A 21,367-nucleotide genomic window follows, 5' to 3' on the forward strand; every position below is an offset into this window, starting at 1 on the left:
CTGCCTCATATTCATTGTTCCAGCTGTGGTACCGATAGGAGAGCAACAGCACGTGAACAACACATTCATCTCATGTGAGTAACACTGACTGCAGACAGAGAGGGGGGAGGCACACAGAGGAGGTAACCACACCAAAGTCACCATCATGCCACCAGGGTACATTGTGAGGCTCATTAAAGTGCATTAAACAACCTCCCCGCGGAACAATGAGAGGCCCCGGGGCCCTGAGGCAGAGCCCGAGGCTGGCTGGGACTGATATGAAGACCCAGGGGATCCTGTTCACCCAGGCCTGTCACTACCAGACTCTCATCCACAGCTGCCAAACTCCATTCTCCTCTGATTCTGTCATCAGCCAGTCAGCAGGCAAATACCGTCTGGAGCTAAAAGAAAGGATAAAACACAAGCCTGTCAGCGCTCAGAAAACATAATGCTGTTCTTATTTGTTTTTACAGGAAGATAGTGTGGGTCCATGACTGTGTCAAAGTATATTGTAGGCTTATGATCAGGCCACCAGTCCTGTCTGTATTTGCTGTTTTTCTGGCTGATTATTGGAGACTTTCCTGTCCATATATTGTCAGTCATGTACTCGCTTATATTTCCTGCTAGTTCAGGAAATGCCCACTGAGAATTAAAGCGGATTTAATTAAGTGAGAGTGTACCAGCTGAGTATCCCTAGTATTATATTTTTTTATTTTTTTGTTTTGGTTGTAGCTATTCTTTCTTTTGTGCATCATTACTATAGATTAAATATGTTTTTTCTTTCTATCTTTTCCCATATTTAAATATTTAACTATTAGGATATACTTTTTTTTTTTTTAACCTTTTTTCTTTGTTTTTTGCTTGTTTTGTTGTCTGTACTTGTTTGTGTTCCTGAGCGAAATTACATCTAAAATTCAAGCATAAAAATAAAGATATTTTTATTAGTATGAATAAATAATTTATTAATAATTAATTAATTAATTCTTAATGTAATTATCGTTTATTGTTTTTTATATTTTTTTTCTTTTCTTTTTACTTTAAACAGCGTTATTTGTTTGTTTATTTGTGTCAGATTTTCTTCTTCGTTTCTTTTATTTCTGTCCCTGCTGAGAGGTGAGGGAGGAGGGGGAGGTGGGACCCGCTGACGATGCTGCGTGCGCAGCTCTCAGTCTGGAGTCGCTACGACGGGACCGCAATGAAGAGATAAATGGCACCTTTATCTATTTATTTCTAAGTATTACGGTGTCGGTGGTTGTTAATTGAGAGAGAGAGCGGCACGATAAAACAGCTGCTGACACTTGAAAGGTAAGAAATGCGGGTGTTCGTAGCAAACCTGGTTTATTTTATGTGCGAAATACGTTAAAGGAGCGGAGATGAAGCAGGGTGAACCACCGGTTTTCTGATCTTTACGTTGCTGAAAGGTCTAATTCTTTTTAGCCTTATCACGTGGGCTAAATGTGAATTATTTCACAAGTGGTGGGGTCTCGGTTTTAAAAGGTATTAAAGCGTTTTTCCTAATTTCCCAGGCGATTGCGCAGCAGCTAGCTTGTATCGTGTCTGACAGCGCGTTAAATTTACGCCAGCTGAGGGTGATAACAGGTTATTATGGAGCTCCGGGAGCCCTCCGTCTCTGCCCCGGTTAGCGCTTTAATGTCAGCGGGACTTTGGCGTTATCGTGGGGATGTGCGCGCAGCTTCCCCGCTTTTCATGGCGAGCCGTCGGCGGCTGGCTGCGGGGACCGGACACACCAGGGACCGGGCTTATAATGTGCATATCTGTGTGGGAGCGTGGCGACGCTGGGTGCAGGGGCACAGAAATGTGGAAGGAAGGAAGGCAGGAACATACCCTCAGATGAACCCGGCAGGGTCTTTTGCAATAGCCTGGGCATTTGCTTAGAAGTGGTAGAAGGAAACAGCTCCTGCAGATATGAGCTCACACAGGAGGAAAACACGCAGTATGCGCTCTAATTTCTGCTCTTTCTTGTGTAATTTCTTACTTATAATGTCCAGCTTGTGTAAAAGGAAAACAAGACTTATCATTTGCACTGCGAGTTATTTACAGATGCACGCAGGTGTTAAAGGAAAAAAACCTGAACTCCTGACCCCTGCTGTTATGCAGGTGGAAACTGTATATAAAAGATGGATGCATCCATTGATTTGTGGACATTTCATGTACCACTGTTAATTTTTTGTAGCCAGAAGTGACCAGATTTAGACCAGAGGATGAAGTTCCCAATAACGATATATAAGGAGGGACCCAAGAAATCTTGAATAGAAATGACAAAGATGACATTTGAGCCAATTGTTTGTTTACGCTGAGAGATTTGATGTGTTTGGGTAAGCATTAATCTTGCTTAACGGTTTCTATGACATTAATTAACATGGCGTCTGTTTGGTGCTCTTGTGGGATGAGCAGAAGCATTAATGGTGTCGGCACTCTAGAACCAGCCATCCATTGTCTTCTGCTTATCTGAAGTCAGCTCACTGTGGCAGCAGGCTAAACAGAGTTTTCCAGACATCCCCAGCCATACTTTCCATTTCCTCCTGGGGAATCCAAAGGCATTCCCAGGCCAGATGAGTTATAATCTCTCCAGTGGGTTCTGGGTCTATCCTGGCGTCTCCTCCCAGCCGGGAAAACCTCCAAAGGGAGGTGCCTAGGAGGCATCCTAACAAGATGCTCGAACCACCTCACCTGACTCCTTTTGACACTGAGCTGCGAATCATCTGCTTCATTTGAAAACCTCAATGAAGCCAAAGATTTGGAGTTAGTAACCAAATCCAGAACTGGGAAAACTGGGACCTCTCCTGGAGCTGGGCCTGAGAGGAGAGCATCTGGTGACCAAGCCTGTGTCTGTGGGGCTTGGTCAGGCACAGCCTGAGGAAATAATATGGATCTGCCCCCCTGTGGGCCAACCACGCACGGGGATATACACTGGAGTTGGGTACAGTGTGAGCTAAGGGCGGGGGCCTGGGCGCGTGGCCCCCCCCCAGCATCACATGGCATCGTGGCACTTTGGACTGAGCTGTAAATGAAGCTGTTAGCATGTAGTGGAACTTGTGGGAGGAAAAAAAAAAAAAAAAAGCTCTGTGGGGGCAAATTTGCCAAATATTTTGAGTGGATTTTTTTTTTTTTTTTTAATAATTTTTAAATGGTGATTCTCTACATGAAGTTTTTATATCCCTTGACCACTGAAATTATGGCTTTCTCTTGAATCATTGAGGCAGAGACTACTTGCCAAACTTACATGGGAATGCACCAGACACTGCTGCATTGGTTCTGGTTCCACTCAAGACAATGCTGGTGCTGCAATACATTTCAGAAGTGCTCAATCCTTTTTTCCCCCCCCCTGCTGTCAGAACTGAATCAAACTGCACAGAGCAGGTCAGGAGGGCAGGAAGTCAGTCATACAAACAGCATGAAGAATTACGTCAGTTTTCAAAATAAAAGACCCTGTGCAGAATAAACGCTCCGCTTCTGAAATGCTCCTGTGTATTCTTGGGAGTTAGTTAGCACGGTGCACGGTGATAAACTGCGTGGGTACTTCACACAGACGAAGATATCTGCAAATTAGTGTTGTGTAATGTGCTGTGTCACCAAAACTGAAGCTGAAACTTTTTGGATGGTCTGTAGCACACAGTAAGCCCGATTATTTGTCAGATAATCCTATTAAAAATGCTCCAAAAGCACAGGCGGCTGTAGCTAGCAGCCGCCTGTGTCAGCACACCTGTCAATCAAAGCGGCCACACCCCTCACTGTAGGCCAGTCTCTATATAGGTAAGTTACTAAAAAAAAACACAAATCAGCTCCAGTTCAGGTGTTATGAAGGGAGCAATTAGCTGAAGATACCAAAACATGAAAATGATGTGAATCATAGGTTATGAATGAAAACATGGACATTGCCCCACCAAGGTGCAAAAAAGCCTTTCTGGCGGCTCAAGCTCTTACTAAGACACTTCATGCTGCGTTTTCCCTTTAATTTGCAATAACATTGTTTAGTATTGTGTTCAAATAAATGAATATTAAAGCATCCACATTACCCATACCGTTTCTGTTGTAATAAATGGATGCACTTCCAACACAGGCCACAAACATTGCTTTGGCCTGAAAGAAGAAATTAATGAAGGTCAAAGGTTACGTGCTGAGTGTTTTACATATTCATTGCATTTCAGGCAGACCTCCACAGTGTGTTTACTGTACGTGTTCATGTTGCGTTGACGACAAAAAAATACTATTTGTGACCCATCCATGCATACCAATTAGTGACCCTGAGGTGCAGATTCTTGGTGTAAATGTATTTTAATGTGGTTGACTTGCTAAATAATCACCAGACTGGTTAAAAAATGTGACACAGTGATCATCGTGATGAGTGTTCCAGTATTAAATTATTGTTATTGTGAAATTTGACTGATTGTGGCATTTAGGGGATCAGCTGGCAGACCACCCGCTGAATAAAAGATGAGCTGCACTGATGTGAAAGCAGTCTGCATCGTGATGAGGCTTCTGTGTGTCTCTCTAATGAGATGTAATTGGCTACTGGAGCGGAGGGGTGTTGAGTGCGATGACCTTTTAGATCATCAGCCATGCTCTATCCATCCCTGGTGCTTTCGTATCCTCTGGTCTAAACTCTAAATCAAACCCACAACAAGGAGGTAAAGAGAAAATAGTCCCTGTAATGTATGTGGACTGCAGCGCAGCTTAACGTAATTTGAAGTCAAGGCGTTGTTGTTTTTCTGTCTGCTGTTGACTTACTACGGTATACATTCCACCAATGAGGCAAGGGGGGGGAGAGGAAATGTGGAAATCATTACAGTAACAGGGACAGGGGAGGGATCTTATTTGGCTCTCTCTGTTGGGTCTCCTATTTACTCAATTAGCTGTTACTGGCTGGTGAACACAAACCTCTCCCAGATGACGTGTGAGATTTAAATGTGCCGCTGGTTCCTATCGGCGTGAAGAAAACATGCTCTGCGCCTATTCAGACACATGGTTACAGGTTTGTTTGTGCTGCGTGTTTCCTACATTAGCTCATATATCATGAAAATTGCATTATCCTGGAGCTGTTTTTAATAGCCTAAGCTACAAACTCTGTTATCATGTGGGAATGGAGGCTCTGTTAGCGAGCTGGATGTAGGACATTCAAGCTAAAGTTGGAAATGTGGTGTTGTCCAGCCTGTTTATGAGGTGCCTAGATGTAGCTGGAGGAGCTGGTAGTATTTTGTCTTTTCTGTTACGCCACAAACCCACGGGTTTTGTAAAATGACTTTAACTTATAATTTAAGTTAAATATGGCTTTAGTAGGGAAAAATAAAGTCATAAAATGCTTCAGATTTAGATTTGACTTGGGTGGGCAACCAACGTATATTTTAGGTTTCATTTCAGCAGTTTTTAAAAAATCCATCTGAGAGAATGATGCCAGATCAGTTTACACCAAATGACTGCTTGTGCCAGCCATCGTTGCTTCCATGTCTGAAACGGGAAGCCAATGCAAAGTGCCTTAAACCTGCATTCTTCTTAATGACCAGCAGGGGTCATTGTTGTTGTAAAAGGATCTGACGTCGTGCACACATTGCTCAAGATTTGTCCCTGATCCAACCACTGATTGCTAGGCAAAAATGTGCATTCCTCGACTGACTAGCAGTGGTTCCCGGAGGTTGCTGGTTCTCGCTGGTTGCAAAGACGGTGTTGTACCGAAAACCTCTTTTAATTGGTTTGGTTGCTAGCAGGTTAACACAGTTGCCTGTAGTTTTTCATCTTTGTCTGCAAATACTCGCCAACTATTTGCCAAGCGGTAGTATGACTTGAAAAAATGTTACGCAAACTGGAAATGGAGAAGCTTCACTTTCAAAGTAAAAGTTGTGCCTCAGCACTACAGCCTACATGTTTCAAAAGGCACAACTTTTGCTTTGAAGACAAAGCTCCTCCATTTCTGGTTAGTGACACACTTTTTCAAGTTGTACTACCGCTCGGCTAATAGTTAGCGAGTATTTGCAGACACAGATGAAACTAAAAGTAGGTAACTTAGCTAATAGCTTTAGAATTCTTAAAGTGACAACTCAAACAGTGGTAAGTAACTCAATTTCTACTTGGTATAATTCAGGGCTTTACTCGGTATAAAAAAATATTTTTATACCAAATAAAAATTTATAAAATTCTCAGCCTGTACATACCAGTGTCAATAAGTATTCCAGAACCTTAATGTTCATAAATCCACTTAGATTTGGTTGGTAAAGCACGGCAGACTGTTTACCTCAAGTGACCCGCACTGCTACATTTCAGTGGATACTAGAAATTTTCCTTGCAAGTAGTTGCGATTGGAGCTAAAAATAAACCATCTTTACCTTATTCCGAAGTATTCTACAAGCTTTTCGTCATTGTCAAATTCATGAATTAAGATTTTTTTTTTTTTTTTTTTCTAGCCAAAATTCCAGCTATACATCATTTCACCCCTTTCAAATGAAATTTTGAAACCCTTCCTGTTGGAATATTTTCAATATCTCTCTACCAAAATAAAGCTTTTGAAGGTTTCTTTAAAGTCAAACAGATCCCAAAACCCCGTGCCAGACCATTGGATCTCACCCCAGCTGGGATCTGTCCTGGCAACATTGCGTGTACAAGTTGCAGTTGGTCATGTGGCCATTATGCAGCCTTCTGGTTGCTTACTGGTGTAAACAAAGCCATGTGCTGCATTCAGGGTTTTCTTTAGGAAACTGAGATATTTTCAAGGCTATTTTTGGCCATTTTTTATTTTTTTTTTTTTTTCGTGGTAAAAAAGTGGCTTGGAAACATTTTTGGACCTTTTTATATCTTAAATTTTGAACTTCCTGTGACCCTGAAAAAATTAGACTAGCTAAGACTGTGTATTGGATTAGAAATATATGCTTTTCTTCCCTTTTCAGAGTCCTTTCTTGAAATAAGGGGGTCGCAGAAATGCCACGTGGACCTTTTGACAGCTATATATATTTTGACAGCTATATTTTGATGTTAGTTGCCCGTCACTAGCTTTATTTTTTACTCTGCAGGAATTATTTATTTTTTTGACCCAATAGTTTTCAGCATTAGATCTGGAATCCTTCTTCAGTCATGAACAAACTTTGCTATATGACAGAACTTACGGTCATGTTGCACCCTTGTTCTTTATAGAGGATTCTGACTTATTCTCATAAGGTTAGATGCAAATATGTGAATATTGTTCTTATATCATTATAGTAAAAAAAAAAAAAAAATCTTCATATAAAATCCTGGAACCAGATTGTAATCAGATTAGCACCAAAATTGAATCAATTGTTTCTTGTACCACCCCGAACAACTCCAGAGGTTTTCATCGACACGTGTTTATAATTTTCCAAATTATCCTGCTGATGGACGGAATGGACCGGAGTTTTTACCTCGCCATCGGTGGGCGCGGTTGAAACTGCAGGCAACCGTAGCAATCACAGGGGAGGTTTTTGCCATCCAGTTAGGGAATACATGTTTTTCTGACAGGTCTATAGACCTGTGTAATTGGGGCTATAGCAATCATTTTCCCAGCAACTGCCATCAACCTCCAGCAACTGGCTGGGGAATACTCATTCCTCACGACCAGTGGTTGCCAGATGGTCATGGACAAGTCTTTAGGCCTGTATGACTGAGGCCTTAATCACTTTATCCTGCATTGTCACCATGACGTGTCCAAAATAGCCAACGATTTGTTGTCGCATGGGTGGCAGTCATGGAGAATAAGGCCCTCGGCTCCCTCACTCTGTGATTTCCATAAATACGTTCCTGATGACTTTATGGGCTCAGGTGATAGTTTCAGATCACATTGAATGAAAGAGTAGGTGAAATTTGTAAAATACTGTCATTATTAGAGTCAAAAAGGAAGAATATCCAGGGTATGCTCATTGGCATGCTCAGTTACCATTTGCTCCCCTTGCTTATCACATCCGGTTTGAAAACCCCAAGATGGCTTCAGTAACCAACGGGTGATGCCATGCAGACAACGTCCATCTTTTATACTGTCCTTGGATATTGTGGCAGTAATCTCATCCGGCAGTTCCATGTTGTCCAACCTCACCGTCTTGTACAACAGCTAACCACAATAGCCGCCGTCCTCCTCCAGAGGTCCATGGTGAGCTAGAGGGCCACTTTAACCAGAACCTGGTAGAGAGCTGGTTCCTGTGCCGCTACACCGAAGAGCAGAAAGAGGACCAGTGTCGCCAGATGCAGTCCAAGAAAGGCTCACTTCAGAAGCAGTTAATCATATTGATCTGTCATTTGTCACAGAGGGGAAACTTATAGAAACCACATTATTAATAATTAATTTAAGAAGGCGTGTGTGTCTAATTTCATGCCATATGGTTTATAGCAGAAGGGCTAGCATTGCTTAGAGAAAGCTAACAGCAGAGTGGCAGCAGTTTGGAGGCATTTCACAAGTTGGCATGACCAAAAAGCTCAGATAGCAATGCTTCCTTTGTCGGCTTCTCTTTCACGCTCTGGTTATATTCAGTGTAACATTTGTTGGAAAGCTTTTATGGCTTATTATTAAATTTAATAAACTTGTCAGTTCTGCTCTTTGTGTGTGGAGACGCACTCGCAGAGAGCAGCATGCAGTAGGGAGACTAACACTGAGCTGAAATCAGACTAAATAAATGAGGTTATTTTGGTTCAGTTGTCATTTATTTTCTTGCTAATAAGTACAAATTAAATATATTTATATTCTTGGATGCTTTTATTTGTGAACTTGTAATTTTCAGAGTTAGGAGAGTAGTGTTTAAGTTGTCTGCTTTCTTACACATAGAAGGATTCCCAGTCTCCTCCTCACAGTGAGGAATGCAGCTTGTTAATTTAACACGAGTATCGGACCTGTGTTAAATGGACCGGTACTCGATTTAAGCAGACAGCTACAGCCAGGGTATTGTTATCTAATCACAACTGGAAAAAGCTGGATGAGTGCGTCCTTGGATCAAAATAACATTTTCTAATTCCTTGGTTTATCTAACAGAGTCTAAACCTCGGAGAGATTCACTTGACTGAAGAAAATAAACCCATCAGAAGCTGTGAAAAGTGATTTATTTCACCGCTGAACAGTTACAGTGCCTGAAATATGTTTCAAAGCTGGAAAGGGGGTGGGGGTTTCCCCTTAAATGCTTCCAACAGGAAGGATTTACAATTTGTGGGAATTTAACTACAGGTCTTATATCACCCTGTTCTTTCTTCAGAATGTGCATTTCTTTGTCGTCTCTGTTTTGGTGGCTTTGTTTTCTCTGGTCTCTCTCAGCAGTGTATATTTTGCAATTTGAGCAGCTCCTTTCACTCTTCCAGGTTTAAGCTTGGGTATATTTTGAGCCAGTTGGCCTGAAGTTCTTTGGACTGCTGCTTCACCTTTATTGAGGTTAGCATTACCTGAAGATTAACATGATTACTTATTGTATATGTAAAATATGAAACACTGTGTCATCATTAAAAATGGAATAAATAAAATAAAGCACAGAAACAAAACTAAAAAGCATACAGGCTTAGAGTGTATTAATTCAAATTAAATATTAGATGCAGGGCTGTGGAGTCAGTTAGCCTTGAGTAACACCTTATCTTTACCTCACCTGGTTCCTGCTCTGTGTGTGTGTGTGTGGGCGGAGCTGCCTGAGCTGAGCCCCGCCCACAGTGAAGGTCCAGCACAGGAGCAGCATGAGCAGAAAATGAGTTTGATGCTTTAACACCAGCAGAAACAGCTCCTGTCCTGGTCACGAGTTAATTTGGAGCTTCTCTGCTCTTTTCTCTTCATCCTCCATCTGTCTTTGCTCTTCTTGAATGCAGCACAGAGCCCCTCCCAGCTTCTAGCATTACCCAGCATGCTGTTCAGCTAGTTGTGTAAATTTATAAATGTGCAGCTATTTTTTTTTTTTTGTTGTTGTTGTTGTTTCAGAAATTATTTTGTGCCATGATGTCTGCCCTGCTGAATAGCATTGTCCTCATGGAAATATACCTGTGGCATCAGAGAAGAAACAAATGATGGAAAAACCTGGTCATTCAGGTGGTCAGCTGACCTAGACCAGAACAACTGAAGCATCCCCAGATCATAACAGTGTACCCACAGGCTTTTATAGTAGGCATTAGGCATGATGGGTCCATCATTTCATCCGCCTCCCTTCTTACCCTGATGCACCCATCACTCTGGAACAGGGTTAATCTGGACTCATCGGCCCACATGACCTGTTCTGGTGCTCCAGAGTCTGAGATTTATGCTCCCTAACATATAAGCCTCTTTTTCTAATTAGCCTCACTGATAAGTGGTTTTCTTGAGGCTACACAGCTGTTTAGTCCCAAACCCTTGAGTTCTCTTGACTGTGTGTGTGTGTGTGTGTGTGTGTGTGTGTGTGTGTGTGTGTGTGTGTGTGTGTGTGTGTGTGTGTGTGTGTGTGTGTGTGTGTGTGTGTGTGTGTGTGTGTGTAAATGCTCTTACTTTATTAAACATGGGTGAGTTTGTTTTTTTTTGTTTGTTTGTTTTTTGTTTGTTTTTCCCTTTTCCCAAACCACATCTTTTCCTTAAATATGACAACTCACTGGTTCCGGGTTCAATAATGTGTTGGACAGTTCACAGTACCGTGCTGGAATTCACTGAGAGCGACCCATTCTTTTGCAAATATTTGTAGAAGCAGTCTGCATACCTGGGTGCTTGGTTTGATACACCTGTGGCCATGGAAGTGACTGGAACACCTGAATTCAATGATTTGGATGGGCAAGTGAATATTTTTTGGTAATATAGTGTACTGCAGGTTGAAAAACAAAATTAGGACTGGTGTACCACCAAGTACTGTTACTACTTTATCTTTACTGTGAGTACCGTTTGTGCACTGAATCTAAAGCCCTGAATTGTATCAGTACAGATATTTCAATGAGGCCTTAAACCTCTATTTATTTATTTTATTTTTTTATTTATTTTAATGGTGCAGGAACCCTTTTGTGGCACATCAGCAAGAATCTGTTATTTATTGAGCCTTTATTATTGTGAGGTCTTCCTTTGGCCTTCCCTTTCTGTGATAACATAAAGACAAAGCAGAGTCACTGAGTCGGATTATGTAGCTGGAAAAAACAACAATGACGAACATGATCTGCGTGTACTTTGGTTCACTCTGCTGGTTAAACTTCCTCCTCCTGCTCATCTGCAGAGTTTCACTTTTTATCACATGATTCAAGTGAAGAGGAGGGGAGGGGGGTGAACACCCGTGTAGGCAGACGGGGAGGCTGACTGCACGTCACCCAAATGGCGACTACACTTAGCATCAGGTCTTCTGATTTTAATGGCTCAGAATAAATCCCGCAAATACTTTTTTTTTTTTTTTTTCTTCCCTCCCATAAGCCAAGTTTGACTCTGTCCCTCTGACAGCTGAGTTAAAGGACACAGTTAAGTTTATTATGTGGGGGAATTTCCTCACTTAGTGCACAGTCAGACTAACTCATTGGAGTCTGTGACAGCAGCGGCGCTTCAACTAAGACTCCTTTCATAATGGTCAGGGAGGCGTTATTGTGTCACAGACCTCATGACCGTGTTATCGCACAGGAAATGTCTTTCCCCGAGCTTCCTGGAATGCAAGTGAGACCGCAGCATCCAAATAGTGGAAAAATAATACAGATCTGAGTTTCCTATTAATTTCTAAATTAGAATATCATGCCCAATTTTCTGTATGCTTTTACTTCAGGAAAAAGAAACAAAAAAAAGAAAAGTGAGACACCGAAGACATGGGGGGGGGTCTAATGCAGGCATATGAGGTCTGCGTCATCATAGCTGATAACCCTAAATTTATTAAAAAGGCCAAACAGACTCTTGGAAGAAATGTAAACGTGAAGGTAGAATGATTATTTTCTTTGTTCACTGATTAACAGTATTTGGCAGAACAGTTTGATAAAAATAAAAATTACATATTCTCTGACTTACGGTTATGGTTGAGCTTACAGTGGATTTATAATTCTGTATTAAATCACAGTGTTGGGTACATTGTAAACGCAACCCTTTAGGTAATAAACAACTTATGAAACCCTACGCTGTAACCAGATGTCCAGGTCCTATATAACTACACGACCCCGTGAACGCAGCCCCACAGGTACAGATACTGGCAGTGGCATCAGCCACTTGTGTAGGCTACAATGTATCTACAATGTAGGCTCACAGCAGTGTAATTCAGAAAAAAAACTGGAGCCTCCCCGAAGGTTTTTTGCCAGAATCGAAAAGGAAAATCATGTGGATTTGCTTTCATTTACTCAAGCATAATATACATAATGTACGTTTTTGTCAGAAATAACAGGTGAGAAAGAACTGAAATGAGCATTTATGCCGGCGCCATGTTGGTGTTTTGAAACTGGATGTGACAAGTGAGGGTCGGATCTGACTGAAAGCACAAATCCTGAACAATCCTTATTTCTGACACTTTGAATAACCAAAAAATTAAAAGATGGATTTCAGGATATGTGTGATTTGGTATGAGCTGAAAGTAGTGATTGAGCCTGTAAACTCAGAGGACAGGACTGTTTTTCCCATAGACTTCTATAGGACTTGGAGTCTTTTTGTAAACACAGGTATCGCCCCCTAGTGTTCCTTTAAAAGAACAGCAGGTTTAAGGCACTTTGCATTGGCGTCACTTACTGTCTGTTTTAGTCAGAAATTAAAACACCCCATTTATTCAAATCCTTTTTTTAAATTTTTTTATTTCCTGACTTGTTGGATGAGCGTGGCCGTCTCCTCCTGGTTCAACATCACCTCCGCCAAGATAGTTATTTGACTGCTGCAATTCTCTTTTGCTTGTCAAGTTAATTTATAGGCAGATAAAACAGGAAAACAAAAGATCTCAAACAGAATAACGACAAACTGGGGTGCCAGAAATGCGGCCTGTGAAAAGATCCAGTTTGACCAGCTGGATGGCTTTGCAATGTATGAAATTTGCAGTTGAAGTTATTGATCACTCCAAGCTTTCCTGGCTAATCTGGTGTGGGGATATCAGCTTTACACAGGAGTGAAAATTGGGGGGGGGGGGGGGGGAGTTGAATCATAAAAACCTAGAATTTTATTCTCATTTAGTTATAAAACACTGTTAATTGTAAATGCAAACAATCATAATAAACACAGACTCCATGTCAGCTCGCGTCAGGAATATCAGGAAGTACTTGGAAATTTTCTCATCTTTAACAGGCCCCCTGTCTCAAAAGGTTTCCTTGAGAATATGTTGGGGAATAAGCAGAGAGGTGTAAAACTACAAGTCTACAAAAGCTTTTACTCGGGTCTTAGAGACTGTGTTTAAGCCTGTTGTGCAATTCCCAAGGTGCGCACACATCCCAGACCTTTTCCTGTGCACGAACCAGTGACAAGATTATCGGCCGGCCGCCTGGCTGTTGAATCCTCCATGTAATCCATCAGAGCCCTATTACAATGTCTCATCTATGCTACGCAGAATAATATAAAACCAGCCTGGGGGTGGGGTGGGGGGAGAGGGCTGCTCCTCGCCGCTCACTGAGGCAACCCAACACCACATGAAAGCCCCTTCAGAGAGGAAGAAAACGTGTCACGCTCCTGCCAGAAAATCAGAACTGCATGTGTGTGTTTAATTTAGTCTTTTAACTTTAAAGGTACAGCACACACACTCCGTAGTTTCATTTCAGGTTATTTAAGGTTTCCCTTTTTTCTCCAGTACCTCGAACGTTATCCCGGTCGCTTCCGTCTGTATGAATAATTGACCTCGCTGACATGAGATGCCCCCAGGGGAGGTTTTATCACTGAGGATGGATGGGGGTTGACAGCCAGTGCACGCAGGACATGTGTTGTGTGGAGGTATCATGTAGTGGAGAGGAAAGCCAGCACAGTATGATTATAAAAGCATCTGAGATGTTGGATGATGGATTGAGATGGAGATGTATAGTTGATAAACTATGCCGAGTTTCTGTTTGATATGGGGTTTTTTGTGTGTGTGTGTTGATACTGTGTCGTGGTGGTCTCGCTCCATCTCCAGCTTCTTACCCCTGGTTTAACCTCTTCAGCTAAACTAAAGGAGATGAGGGATGGAGGAGGGGAGTAGCTGATATATGGGCAAATATAAAACGGAAACTTGCGACAGAAAGCAGCACAAAGGAGAGAGGGATGTGTGCACCTCTGTGAGCACGCAGTTACAGAATATTTTTAGGATTGATTGTTAAATTGTTAAATTGTTGATTGTTAAATATTTCCTCAGTTATTCAATGAATAACTTCAGATGACCTTTATCTCTAAAATGCTCATGTATCACATCGATTTAATACTGGACAATAATCAGTGGCTCGTGTTCATAAAGAATAGGTTAAATATGGGGTTTTTATTCAATTTTATTTAAGCTAAAGAAGAAATTAAAATGATTTTACACAAGAAGGGAATAACTGAAACTGCTTTTCCTATGAGTCTCTCATCCCGTGGATGAACTCCAGCTTCTCTCTGGCCCCCGTGTTAGCGACGGTGGTCCTCGTTCTGCTCTGTGGTTTTGGTGAGCTCGGCATAGCGTGAACCAGATCTCCACCTGCTGCAGGTTCTGGTGAGCGCAAACCTCCAGCTCACTGTGGATCTCCAGAGCAGATCAAGGACTAACCACGCCAGCTGCAGCTCAAGAAGGAGGAGGTGGAGCCTGATCTTCACTGTGGGATGAGATCCTCTCTCTGAGGAAGCAGCAGAATAATGGCGAAAACTGCCGCCGTAGCCGTCCAGCCAACAGGGTATTGCTGCCCCTAATTGGCAAGATTTGTGAGAACAATATTAAAAAAAAATAAAAGAATTACTTTGAGTAATTTATAGGCCTGCACTGAATCTCCGTCTGTTTGTATTTATATCGGTGTTTCTGCATCGCTCTGCCATCAGGAGTCAAACTGAGCTCACAGTGTTGGACTAATAAATGTTTGTTTTCTAGCTTGCTTGGCACAATGTTGAGCAAACTTCTCTTGAATGATGCCGCACTCAAACCGAGGACTCTTAACATCAGTGATCCACCTAAAGCCATGAGACATGCGACTCTTTACGATAGGGTTTGGTTTGCACTCGTGCTTAGTTGTAGTTTTCTCAAATGAAGAAAATAAACCATTTTCCACTTTCCTCTCTGTCATGGGTCACGCTGGAAAAATTCCCCGTATTCAGCAGCTTCATGAATGGACGGAAGCTTTTAAAAAACATTTTAGGAGATAGAATTGCTATTTTTTTGGGAAGCAAGTGCCCTGAAACTACTGATAGAGGTAATTAAATATAATGTATAATTTGTTACTTTTTCTGCAGTTGTATATTGCAGTTATAATCCTAAAGCACATTGAACTCAGCACAGTATTTGGGAGCCCCACGTCGTGTGTGTGTGTGTGTGTGTGTGTGTGTGTGTGTGTGTGTGTGTGTGTGTGTGTGTGTGTGTGTGTGTGTGTGTGTGTGTGTGTGTGTGTGTTTTTTTTTTTTTTTTTAAACTACTGCTCACCATCAAACCTCCTGCTCTGTGTGTTTCAGGGCTTCTTAGAAGAATAATGGATGAGACCCGTCACTAACTTGAGGCTTGAGGAAGATTTTTATTCAGGCTGAATCATGGAAGGTAACGATGACACGTCTGTGACCATGACCCAGCCGCAAACTGACGTGCGCAACTCTGAGGCGGGAGGAGGTGGAGAAGTCTCCAGCAAAGTGGAAGATGGAGTAAATCCTCTCACTCCTGCTGATTCCTGTGATGCTAATATGACAGGACTGAATAAAGGAGGCCATTCTAACCTGACAGAGACTCCTGCACCCTCAGTGGTGAGTCCCACTGCTGAACCTCCAGGAGGCGTGGCTCTTAAAGTGGCTACAACTGTACTCCACCCAGTGTGTCTGGGTGACAGTCCACTCATGCTGCCCATTCACCTCCAGATGGCTGGAGCAGCCGGGCCTCAGCTTGGACAGATGGGGGCAACGCCGTACTTGATAGCGAGCCAAAACCCAGTTTCGCTGCCCCTGGTCTTGGACCAGCAGGTGATTCAGCACATGAGTCCATCTGTAATCCCTCAGACTGCTAACTGTGCACAGCTCCAGAACAACGTCTTGTGTCAGAATCCTTTGACGTTCGGTTTACCTCCAGCTGTTGACCAGAAGTCCGCAGGACAGACGCAGGATGCTAACCTACTCTCTCTCCTGCAGAATCCAGCTTTTGCAGCCATCTTGCAGGACCTCTTCCCTTCCCAGGCGAGTTCGTCAACCTGTCAGTCACCAGGCTCTCCCTTCTTCCCCCTTCCTCCCCTCACACCTCCCTACACCTCCCCTCTGGCCCCTCTGGTCCCTCCTGCCACACTTCTAGTCCCATACCCAGTCATCATTCCTCTACCTGTGCCTCTACCGGTCCCTCTCCCTATCCCCATCCCTGTCCCTCAGACTGAGGATTCAAAGGGGAACATGCCAAAACCAGTTTGCACTGTGAGTAGAAGCACTCAGACTTCACCAAAAGATACTACCTCCCCCTCGCCGTCTTCAAGGAAATGCATGCCTCCATTCCAGCCACAAAATGCGTCCCTATCCTCACTTCCTCTAGAGGAAGGACAGGCCCTGGACCTTTCTGTCAGGCCATGTCCAGTTGAACCAAAACAGGAATATCCCAGTCCACAGCAGGACAGTGTGCTGGACTTGTCAGTTCCTGGTGTGAGGAAAAAGTGTGCTCAGACAGACAGAGAAGGAGCCTCACAGTCCGGTCCGGATAGCGGCAGTGCTTCTTTGTCCCTGGGTGTCGAATGCACTCAGAGTTTAAATTCCAAACTCCTCGGTAGCCTGGCATCGCTGGAGTTCAGCCGGCAGCACAAGTGGTTGGTTGACAGCAGTGCTGCTGGGTCTAGTTCTCTGAGTCAGGAGGCGTCTCTCAGCGGCACTGGAAACCTCGAGATAGTCAGCACCTCACAGACAGCCAAGGTCATCGTCTCGGTGAAAGACGCGATCCCCGCCATCCTCTGCGGAAAGATAAAAGGCCTTTCAGGAGTCTCGACCAAGAACTTCTCCATAAAACGGGACAGCAGCCAGGGCGCAGCTCTGCAGCAGCTCTATGGAGTGCCGTCAGCATCTCACGGGGAGCAACATGATCCCAACAACCCTCTTAAAAAGGTCTCTAAAAGCAGAGCTATCAAACTGAAGAAGGTCAGCTCACAGGAGATCCACTTCCTTCCCATTAAGAAGCAGAGACTCGCAGCACTGCTCCCCAGGAAGTGAGCATGCTCACTGGGGAGGGGGACTAATCTCTGGACTGGCTTTCTGGTAATCCCTCCAGAGAGTATACCATAAAACACATGTGGGGACGTTCTGTAATCAAATTCAAACACTTGTGTGTCCAATCAGAGGTCAGAGTTTGGCTTTAAAAGCGAGGCTCTGACAGTGTGACAACAGTGTGACACAGTAGTTACACAACTGGTTTCTTCTGACTTAATTTTCTTTTGTAATGCACTAGTCTACAGTGTTTTACCTGAAATGTTTTAGTGTATGGCAGCTTAGTGCGCTCTCTGTGTGTCTCTGTGAATCAGCAGTGTTTAAGAAAATGTGTGATTCATAGTAACAGCAAAGACCCACAAGTTCAGTTCCTCCATTCAGGTTGATGGTTTGTTTCCACATATGTTTTATATATTGGTACACTGAAGAAAGTGTACAGCAGCATGCGACTGAAGCTGTTAGAACATGTCCCATCAGTGGAAATTCACATGGTCATCAGTAGCTCATTGGAGCGATTCATTCTTTCCTGATTGGTTGGGATTTAGCATGACAGGCTCATAATGACTTGGCGAGGCCAGAGCCACAATTTCATTAAATGAACGTTGGCAGCAGCAGCCGATCACAGTAAAATATGTTCTTATTTTAACAGCAGTGGGTAATAAAAGGAGCTTCTTAATTACTTTCATGTTTAAACTGACCTTTCTATCCAAAATTGAGGAAACTACAAAAAGACCTAATATTGTTGCTGGCTAAATTAGCCAAAGCTGAGGAAACGTCTCGTACCACGCGTGTAAAACACTGTAACCGCTTGCTGTTTCCACTTGTTAAAGGGGACCTATTATGCTTTTCCTTGTTGACTGTCATATAAATATTACAGTGGCAGATGCTCAATTTAAAAATAGCCAGAGTTTTAAATTATGAGGTCAGTGTTATATACAAGTAATCCTAAAAGGCCTAAAACTCAAGCTTCAGACTTCTAAAAGCTTGATTTCAGGTTTTTTTTTTTTTTTTTTTTTTCCCTCTCCTCTTGGTTCTGTATGATGTCATGGAGAGAGAATATCCCTAATATAGTTAAATCACCCCCACAGTAATGGTTGTGACCAGACCTTTGTTTGAAAGGGGCAACCAATCAGAAGAAAAATGGCTTAAAGAGTGAAGGAACTAAAATGGCTCCTTGCCATAGACTGTATCTAAAAGATGGACATGGCCACCTTGACATCCGGGCTCTACATTTTGAAGCCTTCACTTTAGCATATTGGCTGCAACCATATTCTTTTTTTGTTTGTTTTAGAGCTTGATTTAAATATATTCAGGTGAGAAGGTGGAGCCCCAAATAATCGGCTAACGCTAGTAGGTTTCATTAGCAAGCTACTTTAACTTAACTTTACATTTGCAAATATGTGCTAATTAGTGCTACATAAAGTTAAAATGCTGTTTAGGTGACTTAAAATAATTTAGCTTACCAAAACAGAAAAACAATTTTTTGGATGGTCTGTATTACACAGCAAAACTAGCAAAATTAGCTGAGGTGAAGCCTAGCAGATAACGATTGCCTGCAGCAGCCTTTGTTGGTACAAAGTAGAAACTTCTAGAGCTATAAAAAAAAAAAAATAGCCGATATATAATTGCAATGCACTGCAGTTTTAGCAAGCTAATGCTAAACGCTAAATGCCATGCCAGCTTGCTAATTCAGTGATGGTGGACAGTTGAATAATATTATGTAATATTCTGTGATAATGGTTGGTCCTACGGGTCATTGAAGGCACCTGAATCTGATTGGACCATGTGACTTGATGACACTAGGGAGGGTGGATCCCTCTGGTCTGTGTTATGCTGCTCTAAAATAAGATGCACGGCTAGATGACCTCAGCATGGTGCAGCGCCGCTGCCTAGAACCCTGTGGACTCACTGACCCACTGGAGATAGGAACATGGCTTCTTTGACTGGCAGGTTTCCCTACACAAGCAGCTGCAGCCAACCATTCTCTGCTGAGCCTCACCTCCAATACTTTGAGTCATTAAACTGGACCGACTCCACCATATTTAACCTGTTGGTGCCTTTTGGAACAATTTGGCAGCCAACAATTTATTGCAGACTGTGCAATAAATTTTTTTCCTAGTTGATAATTTTTCACCTTTTCATCAAATTAAGGTAACTTCTGCTAGTGGCCATAAGTGACTGTTTTAAGTTTCAAAATATGGAGCCCAGAAACCAATAGGTGACATCAAGGTGGCCACAGGTTTTATAGTTTATGATTGCCACACCTTTAACTGTAGACCTCCTGTACTGAAGGTTATACCCAGCTGTAAACATGTTTATTTCTGCTGTAAAATTGGGCATTTTAACATGTCTATGGAGATTGACTCACTTATGGAGACAGCCTCTAGTGGCTGTTAGAGGAACTACAGTGTTTGACACTTCTTCCATGTTGGCTTTATTTTTCAGGCCCAGTTGATGCAGCATACTTATTTCAGTCAGTGGATGAACTGCTGTGGCTCCACGAAGGCCCAGGATAAGATGAATTCAAATTATTTTGAACTGTGAATCATGCAAAGCTGCTTTAATGAGGTCACAGAATAAAAACATGAAGCTGAAAGTGGGCATAATAGACACCCCCCCCCTCCCAAGTGAATCTGGGTGGAAGTTTGCTATTGATTACATTATAAAAATCGGCTGTGAAGCAGAGATGAAACTGAAGGGAAAAGCCACCATTAAGGAGAAATCATGACCAATTTCTTGGCTTCAGTGAGAGAACATGTTGTTCGTGTATGTGTTAAGTGTGTGATTAGTCTATTAGAAACAGTAATGATGAAAATCCACTCTTTTTTTTTTTTTAAATCGTGTAAAGCATCTGTTCAAAGTGGTTTTAGTGTCTTTTTTTTTGTCATTGTTTTGTGGAGCGTGGTAATTTTCTGTCTGAGTTGTGAATGTGGAGCACATTTGTGTTTATTTATCCTGTTGAGTGCACTTTGTCAAAGGCTGTCCTACCTATTCTGCTAAAGCCCCCCCCCCCCTTTTTTTTTTGATTGCAGGAGTTATGTAAATCTGTGAAATACAGGCCAAGAACTAATAACAGCCATATGCAGACTGTCTAGTTGAAGAGATGGAAAAAACCTTGATGCTCTATTTTTTTTTTAACTAGTTCCTTATTTATATCTGTGTACTTAAGCAGTCTCAGCACATCTTAACTCATGCCTGCAGTCCTTTAAACAGAGGGCTCTTTGGTTTAGTAGTTCGACCTGATCACTTTAGTTATATAGGAACATCCCTAATTTATTATTTGTACAACCTATTTATACAGTGTGTTTATATAATGAGTGATCAGTTAGGAGACAGAGTGACTCGATATTGTGATACAGTCGAAGCACTTTTTGCTTCTGACAGCAGATTTAATTAAAAGGTCTCCAGTTGAAATGTGATGGCATTTAAATGTTTGCTTAACTGTACAGTATGTGTGCTTTTTATATGGAAGTGAACTAAAACCTTCAATTCTAAATTGTTTGAGTTTTCTTTTTTGAAAAGATTTTATTTTCTAAAAGGTGGACGCTTTCTTGGCTGGAAGCGGTTTGATATCAAAGATCAGCACACAGTAAATCAACCTGACAAAAGGGTAACCTATGAGGACTCCAAACAGAAAGATAACGATGTTTAATCTAATGAGTTTATCATGCTTCCTCGCTCTTTGTGCATGTGGTTTGTATTAAAATGAATTAGTCCTTGAGTTGCTTTTATTCCCATTGAATGTCAGTAACAGTCCACAGCAGTGGTTCACTGTTTTGACCTTATTTCAGCTGCAATCATTTAGCTGTTTAGCAAGCGGTTTGATACGTTCTGTACTGAGAGGGGACCGAGGGGGGACCAGGGCCGGCCTGTGAAATTTTTCTTGCTAGCACCCTGAATCTGTATTTTTCACTTTTTTAAAATTCAAATTGTAGCTAGCTGTTCCACTATGGAACCTCGTTTCCACCGATGAAAAGAAAAATTGCTGTTGGTAAATCAACATTTCAGGTTAATATCGCAAAATTTCAATATATTTGGTCAAAAAGTAACTAAACTTTGATATTAACTTGAAAGTTGGCTCTGCCTGGCGATGTTTTTCTCCATCCCATTGGCAGAAACAAGGTCCCGTAGTGCCAGCTCTTCATTCATGCTCAGTCACAATCCTCCTCAACTTGAGTCTGAGGACTCAGATTCTTTTCGATCCAATATCCT

The 21,367-nt window shown here is 42.2% G+C and overlaps 1 protein-coding gene across 1 annotated transcript; it reads left to right on the forward strand.

Annotated features, from left to right (window-relative positions):
• Nucleotides 1–1,156: 1,156 nt before the first annotated feature.
• Nucleotides 1,157–20,837, forward strand: rai2 (retinoic acid induced 2). The gene is made up of 2 exons (XM_030728299.1): nucleotides 1,157–1,284; nucleotides 15,449–20,837. The coding sequence occupies exon 2, from the start codon at nucleotides 15,524–15,526 to the stop codon at nucleotides 17,159–17,161; it is 1,638 nt and encodes a 545-aa protein (XP_030584159.1). The 5' UTR covers nucleotides 1,157–1,284; nucleotides 15,449–15,523; the 3' UTR covers nucleotides 17,162–20,837.
• The last annotated feature ends 530 nt before the right edge of the window (nucleotides 20,838–21,367 follow it).

Source organism: Archocentrus centrarchus, chromosome 4 (genome assembly GCF_007364275.1).
Source record: "Archocentrus centrarchus isolate MPI-CPG fArcCen1 chromosome 4, fArcCen1, whole genome shotgun sequence".
In the NCBI taxonomy this organism is placed as follows: Eukaryota; Metazoa; Chordata; class Actinopteri; order Cichliformes; family Cichlidae; genus Archocentrus; species Archocentrus centrarchus.

Bases quoted from the DNA above. Each gene is read 5' to 3' on its own strand.
- rai2 (XM_030728299.1), top strand. From the start codon at position 15,524: ATGGAAGGTAACGATGACACGTCTGTGACCATGACCCAGCCGCAAACT.